Here is a 7896-nt window from a genome sequence, read left to right as displayed (position 1 = left end):
GGATGTTCCATTCCATGTCACACCACAATCAGCAATCACCTGGGAGAAGCAGGGATGGAAGGGGGGTAGAGGATTAAATTTTTGTAATGACTTTTTCCTTTAAAAAACAGCATCTGCAACAAAAGAATTCTTTCCTGCCACAAGGTGGTTAAATATTTCCATCTGACAAGACATTTCCTGAGGATTTGCTTTGGCTCTCGTTGTGGCCTTTGCTTTTTCTGGTTGGTTCTGGGGTTTTTACATTGTTGTGGGTGGATTTCGCTTTGGTTTCTTTGGTTGGGTTTCGGTTTTTTTCGGTTGGGTGTGGTTCTTTTCCCTAGTGAACTGCCTTTCTTCTGATGCATAAGTTTTTTCTGCCTTTTCTTGTTTTTGGTTGGCACCTGACAGCAAGAGAAATTTACCTAACACAGTCACCTGCACAATTGCATTTAGCAGTCACCATTATTAGATGAGTTTGGTCACAGACTCCCTGCCATTTGGCAGCATCCACAAAGGAATTGAAAGTGCATTTCATGCCATTGTAGAGATAATAGAAACGTTCCACAGTGGTGGTCAAGGGCTGGTCACTGAGGGCTGTCACCAGGGAGTGGCTGCCAAGAGGACTCTGTGCCATGGATGACATTTCACCCTGATTGTTCAGCCAAATTCCCACCCACCCCATGTTCCTCTCCTGCAGCCCAGCTCTCTCCAGTCTGGCTCTGAGGAGAGCACAGCAGACCATGTCCCAGGCCTGGCTAAAGTCTGGGCACACAACATCCCCTTCTTTTCCCTCCCACGGGGGTTCTGCAATCCGTGCCTTGTGCTGCCAGTGCCTGGAATGGCTGCAGGAGGATTTGCCACCTGCCCTTCCCTGCTGAGCCTGACCAGTCTGTGACTGTCCCAGTGCCCCTCCCTGCCCTGTTTGCAGACTGGTTCCACGTCTGCCCTTCCCAAATGCCCAGGACCCTCTGAGATGGCTCTGGCCTTTCCAAGGTGTTTGAGAGAGGACTCACAGTGACTCTACCCAGCCTTGTCACCATCCCTGACATCAAAGGCTTTTTCCACATCCCTCAGTTCCAGGTCAGAGCCCAGAACACAGCACAGCCCTGTCCAGGTCCTCGGGGTGGCTGAGAAGGGAGGCAGCTCTGATTTCTCCCCACAGACCATCACTCCAGTGGTCTCTTTGTGCAGTCCATGGCTGTCCTGAGCATTTCTTCCTGGAGCCTCCCTGCCCAGGATGTTTCTCTCTATGCAGTCCCAACCACAGCCCAGTAATGAATTCAGGTGGTTTCCCAGAGTGTAGTGGCCTCAAGGGACTCTTTGTGCCACCAGAACTGTGCCACCCCCGAGTGCTAGTGATGGTGTTTGTGCCCAATCATGTTCATCTCCCCACACACACACGATGCACTACTGAAATCTCCTCAGTACAGGGCAAACATGGCCTGCTGGCCTGGTCACTCGGTGTCCCTCCATGCAGGGACAAACAACCTCCTGCAGCTGGGGGAGAGGCCAGTGCTGGGTGTGGTGTTTGCAGGGGCTGGTGTGGGACAATTGCCCTGGGGCACCTTCCCAGGTGTTCTGTGCCTAGAACAAAGACACAGCCCAGGCCCTGCTCTGCTGCTCCCTCAGGTCCATCCCAGGAGCTCTGGCTGTGCCAGGACACTGCTGTGTGCCCCCTGCACACTGCCCCTCTGCCCCAGGCACTGGGCTTTGCTTGGCCAGGGCATTCCTGCAGCACATTGCTGACAGCAGCTCTGGAGGAGAGCAAAGCCTTCCTGCCCTGCCCTCAGGAGATGCCCTTTGCTGATGGAGCTGCTGTGCTGGAGCCCAGCTGTGTCCCAGCAGTGCCCATGGCCTGTCCCTGCCTGTGGGCACAGCACGGACACACAGCAGGACAGGGACCAAGCTGCCAGAGCACTGCAGCCTCACAGCCACAGAAGGGCTGGCAAGGAGAGGGTGGAGCTGGGAAGAGCAGATGTGGGAAGAGCCAGGGCCATTGTCCCTGGCTGTGCTGCTGTGCTGGGAGTCTCTTCCCTCCACCTCTGCTCACAGGCACTGCCCTGCAGAGACAGAGAAGGGCTGAGGAAGAATCGTGAACACACAGGACAGCGCAGGCACTTGCTTTTATTTAAATACAGAGGGACGAGACCTCATGCAAGTCTTTGTGTTCCAAAAGAAATGTAGATTATAATATAGAAATACAATGAGTAATGTTTCAGTATTTTGTATGAAACACAAGAACAGTAGAAAAAGCTACCAAATAAAAAATAGACAAATAAGAAAAAAATTAAAAAGAGATTGTGAAGAGTTACATTCTAAGGCCTTTGCAGAAGAAAAGAGAGCATTTATTGCTTCTGAAAATGAAGATTGATAAAATTTCTCAGGCCATCCTTGAGCTCCTGGTTCCGCAGGCTGTAGATGAGGGGATTCAGGGCTGGAGGCACCACTGAGTACAGAACTGACAGGGCCAGATCCAGGGATGGGGAGGAGATGGAAGGGGGCTTCAGGTGAGCAAACACTGCAGTGCTGATGAACAGGGAGAGCACAGCCAGGTGAGGGAGGCAGGTGGAAAAGGCTTTGTGCCGTCCCTGCTCTGAGGGGATCCTAAAAACGACTCTAAAGATCTGCACATAGGAGAAAACAATGAACACAAAACAGCCAAATGCTAAGGAGGTGGTGAAAGCAGAAACCCCGAATTTCCTGAGATAGGATTTGGAGCAGGAGAGCTTGAGGATGTGTGGGATTTCACAGAAGAACTGGCCCAGGGCATTGCCATGGCACAGGGGCAGGGAAAATGTATTTGCCGTGTGCAGAAGAGCAGTGAGAAAGCCACTGGCCCAGGCAGCTGCTGCCATGTGGGCACAAGCTCTGCTGCCCAGGAGGGTCCCGTAGTGCAGGGGTTTGCAGATGGACACGTAGCGGTCGTAGCTCATGACAGTCAGAAGGGAAAATTCTGCTGAAATAAAAAAAGCAAATGTAAATAGTTGTGTAGCACATCCTTCAAAGGTGATGATTCTGGTGTCCCAGAGGGAATTGTGCATGGCTTTGGGGACAGTGGTGCAGATGGAGCCCAGGTCAGTGAGGGCCAGGTTGAGCAGGAAGAAGAACATGGGGGTGTGCAGGTGGTGGCCGCAGGCTACGGCGCTGATGATGAGGCCGTTGGCCAGGAGGGCAGCCAGGGAGATGGCCAGGAAGAGGCAGAAGTGCAGGAGCTGCAGCTGCTGCGTGTCTGCCAATGGCAGCAGGAGGAAGTGGCTGATGGAGCTGCTGTTGGACATTTCTTCACTCTGGGCATGGTGGACTGTTTAAAAAAACATTGACAAGCTGGGACAGGTTTCCATTGGTGAATCCTATGCTATTTTCTTACATATTCACTGAAAATTCTCTTGGGGGAAATTTCACATTCCTTTTTCTTTTTTATTTTTGATTTCAGCTTTTTGCTGCTGAGTTACTTCCTCATCTTCAGCATTGCTCTCAGACTGAACACTGGGAAGCCCAGGGAGAAAACAGGGCTCCCTGTGCCCCAGTACAGTCACACCTGCTGGTGACACACAGGTGCCGTTTGCTCATTACTCCTGCAACTATTTCAGGGTGATCTCAGTTAAAACATTTTTGAAAATAAAGTGGGCTTTTTGACAACTCATGTTTAAAAATCGCTTTCTTCAAACCCTTCTCTCTTTACTTGTGCACATAGACATCAAAGGATTCAAATGTTTGCTCTGGCTCTCTGCTGCCTGCACTTGTGCCTACTGGGAGCTGTTTCTCTCTATCCAAGCCTTGTCCCCGTCCATGCTCCCAGATCCCAGCCCAGCTCTGCCCTGCACACCCCTCCCAGCACAGGGCACTGCCCAGGGCCATCTCCCTGCCAGCAGGGCCTTAAGGGCAGCTCACACAAACTGAGATGCTGCAAGCCAAGGTGCTGCTGCTGCTGTCTGTAGGCACAGGAGGGTGAGGAGGCACTTTGTGAGGGAGATGGGAGGCAGATGTGCTGATGGCCAGTGGGACAGTGCAGGAGTGTCAGTGACACAGACACACCTGACAGCCCCTTTGCCTTGCCTTGAGGAGAAAGCTGAGAGCAGCCCTGGCCATGCAGCACCATCTCCACAGCAGGAGGAATCTGCCCTGATGGGGGTGGCTCCTTGCACCTCCAACTTCTCCCCACAGTCCATGGGGAGCTGCCAGGCAGGCTGAGAGCTGTCCCTGGCAGGTGGCACATGGGCTGGGCTGGCCAAGAGCCCTGAGGGCTGCAGCAGCTGCACTGCAGCACATCCTCCTCCTCTTCCTGCTCTGTCTCAGAGAAACTGGGAGAGTCCTCCTGACACATTCCCCAGGCTGTGGGCTGTGCTGGCTCCAGGAGATCCCTCCAGGATCACAGGGGACATTGCCCTGCACCCACACACTCACCATGTCCAGGGCTGTGAAGATGTTTCCCCGAGTGCAGACTCAGCTCAATGTCTTCCCAGTCCTGATTGCCTTGAGCCTGTCTGTGCCTGGCTCCTGTCCCCTCAGTGCCTGCAGGCAGTGCCCTCAGCCCTGCTGGGCTGGGAGAGGAGCTGCTCCTCAGCAGAAATGTCTTTATGAAGCTTTTCTTGGTTGCCAGGAGCTGCCTTTGTGCCAAGAGCCCAGCCCAGCTCATCAGCACAGACACAGCACAAGGACTTTAATGACCCTCTCAGGGCTTTGGTGCTGAGTCCCTGGACATCAGTCCCTGAGAGGGAGCTTTAGAAACCTCTCAAGAACTCAAATTCAGCTTCAATCTCCAAAGTTTCTTGAAGTTTTAATGAGTCTCAGTGAGGGACACAACTCAGAAAGTGTCCCCAGGTTCCAGTTAGAGCAGAACAGTGGAGGCAGTGATGACAGGTGGGGACTAACAAGGGAAAGGTGTCTCTGATGCTGAGCAAACCTGGATGTGTTTCAGGAATCCAAAGGAACAAGGGCTGAGCCCCAGCCCCTGGCAAGGCAGATCCTGTCCCTCCCTCATTGCTCAGGGCTCTTCCCGGCCCACTGGGCTCTGGCCATGTGCAATGCCAAGGGCAGCACCATGGGGCGGCCCCTGCCAGGCTGCTGAGCAGGGACAAGGAGGCAATGAGGCCCCAGCACAGCAAGGCTCACTTGTCCCCTGCTGGCCTCAGGCCCAGGGCCAGCCTGCATGGCCCAAGTGCTGCAGGAGTTGGCTGTGTCAGGGCCTTTCAGCTGCTGCCCATCCCTGTGCCCTCTGCAGCCCAGGCTGTCCTACGGTGTCCATGCCCTGCGCCTCTGTCCCTGCAGGCTGTCGTCATCCCCCGGCTGCCCCACCTCGCTGGCCCCTTCCTTTGCTGACAGCTCTGCCTCCTGCCTGCCTCTGCCTGGACACACAAAGCCTTGGCCTTGATACCAAAATATTTAATTCCAATTTTACTGTGACTGTGAACTTTTAGCTTAATAAAAAGGCTTGCGGGGACTGCTTTCTCTGCAAGGATTTTTGGAAGACAATAAGACCACATCTGGCTCAAGGGTGCAGTGATAGATAAAACAAGGACTGAACCTGGGAAACAGGGGGGGGTCGGTTATGACAATGGGTAAATTGAAATGCACCAGCAGTGACTGAATATAAGTGACACACTTGTAGAATTACATGTCCACGTATGGTTAGGAGTAATCTCTCACTAGACCTCAGGCCTGAATAAATAATATCCTCTTAAATAGCAAATTAGTGTTAAGGAGTCCTATTCAGCTATTTTGTAGATTAGGTCATGGCAGGGCCTCCCAGATCCAAGGAGTCAACTGTGACACTGTGCAAACTGATGGAACAAAGGGGCCATTGTGGCACAGCAGAACCCCATGGAACCAAAATCCATTTTGATACATTGGGGCCACATGGAGCCAAGGGGCCATTGTGACACTGTGGATCAAAGGAGATCATTGTGACACTGAGAAACCTCTTGGAACCAAGGAGCCATTGTGACACAGCAAGGCCTCGTGGAGCCATGGGCCCACTGTGACACTGCAGAACCTCACAGAACCAAGGTGACAATGTTATACTACAGAACGTCATGGAACAAAGGGTCCATGGTGACACTGCAGAACCAGGGAGATTGTTGTTGGCAGTATGAAATCTCATGGAACCAGAAGTCCATTGTGACACAGCAAAGCCTCATGGAACCAAGGGTCCTTTGTTAAACTGTGTGGCCTCATGGAGCCATGAGCCATTGTGACACAGCGTGGCCACCTGGAGCCAAGGGGCCATTGTGACACTGTGGATCCAAGGAGGCCATTGTGACAAGGAACCTCATGGAACCAAGAGTGCATTATTACACTGTGGGGCCCTGTGGAACCAAGGGGACCACAGTGACATTGCAGGGCCTCATGGAACAATGGAGACCATTCTGACACTTTGGGACCCACTGGAACCAAGGGGCCATTTCAGCATGGCAGGGCCTCATGGAATCAAGGGCACTACAGTGAACACTGTGGGTCTGCATGGGATGAAGGGTCCATTCTGACACCATGGAACCAAGGATACCATTGTGACACTGTGGGGCACCATGGAACCAAAGGTCCATTGTGACACAACAGGGCCTCATGAAACCATGGAGGGCATTTTTACACTTTGAGGCCTTGTGAAACCAAAGGGCCATTGTGGCACTTCAGAGCCTTGTGGAGCCAAGGGGACCATAGTGACACTGGGGGGCTCAATGGAACCAATGGTCTGTTGTGACTCTGCAAGGCCTTATGGAATCATGGAAACACTAAAGACCTCATTGAACTAAGGGGCCATTGTGACATTATGGGGCCCCATGGAACCAAGGAACCATTGTGACACTAAGGGGTCTCATCAGGCCAAGGGGTGATTGTGTCACTCTGTGGCACCTTTGAACCAAGGAGTCCATTGTGACACTACAGGGCCCCATGGAACTAAGGATTCATGGAACGGTGCTGGACCCCATGGAACCAAAGGTCCATTGTGACATTGTGGGGCTTCATGGAATCCTGGAGACCATGATGACACTTTGAGGCCTCATTGAATCAAGGGGCTCTGCAGGACCTCAGGGAACCAAGGAGACCCTTCTGTCATTGTGAGTCCCCATGGAACCAAGGGTCCATTGTGATACTGTGACACCAAGGAGACCCCTGTGACACTGCAAGGGCTCATGGGACCAAGGGAGCATTGTGACATTGTGGAGCCCATGGAAACAAGAGGCCAGTGTGACACAGCTGGGCCTCATGGAACCAAGGATCCAATATGACACTGCCATTGTGGCACTGCAGGGCCCCAAGGATCCAAGGGAACAGGTAACAGGTCTGCTTGGCTTGGCCTGACTGGTCCAACTGCCCTTGGCATCTTGAGGGTCTTTTCTCATGTACCCCTGAAACACTGGGGCTCTGGACTTTCCTTCACATGGAAATGAACTGTCCTTCTCATCCAGGCACCCATGGTTGAAACAGGATTCCACCTCCAAAATTCCCAATATCCAGGGATTGCTCCCAGATAAAAGCTGCCATTACCAACAAGCCTGGCTGCCCTTGGCTTCCTGAGGGCTCGTTCTCACCTGCCTTCAAACACTGGGGCTCAGGGCTTTCCTTCCTAGGGAAAAAAATCATCCTTCCTGCACAGGTAACCATGGACAAAATTGGTAATTTTCCTCCAAAATTCCTATATGCCAGAGTTTCTTCCCAGACAAAAGCTACCCAGACAGGTCTGGCTGGCCTTGTTCTCTGGTGGTCTCCTTTAATTTGCCCTTTGACATTAGGGCTTTCTGCTTTCCTTCCCATAGGAAAGAACCATCCTTCTCCAGGTGCTCATGGTTGAAATTGGGATTCTGCCTCCAAAATTCTGTGTAACCAAGAATAACTCCCAGACAAAAACTACCAGGGTAAAAAGGTCTGGCTGGTCTTGGCTTCTGGTGGCTACTGCTCATCTACCACCTGAAACACCAG

At 52.4% G+C, this 7896-nt stretch overlaps 1 protein-coding gene across 1 annotated transcript; it reads right to left on the bottom strand.

The window, feature by feature from the left end:
• Window positions 1-2324: 2324 nt before the first annotated feature.
• LOC148217406 (olfactory receptor 14J1-like) lies at window positions 2325-3549 on the bottom strand. Its single transcript, XM_088158607.1, has 2 exons — window positions 3518-3549; window positions 2325-3123 (listed from the first exon to the last, which is right to left on the bottom strand). Exons 1-2 carry the CDS (start codon window positions 3547-3549, stop codon window positions 2325-2327), a joined length of 831 nt encoding a protein of 276 aa, XP_088014733.1.
• Window positions 3550-7896: the final 4347 nt, after the last annotated feature.

This window comes from Sturnus vulgaris, unplaced genomic scaffold (genome assembly GCF_052056855.1).
Source record: "Sturnus vulgaris isolate bStuVul1 unplaced genomic scaffold, bStuVul1.hap1 Scaffold_84, whole genome shotgun sequence".
In the NCBI taxonomy this organism is placed as follows: domain Eukaryota; kingdom Metazoa; phylum Chordata; class Aves; order Passeriformes; family Sturnidae; genus Sturnus; species Sturnus vulgaris.
The sequence above is the reverse complement of the archived record's forward strand: the minus strand, read 5'-3'. Positions and strand labels throughout refer to the sequence as shown.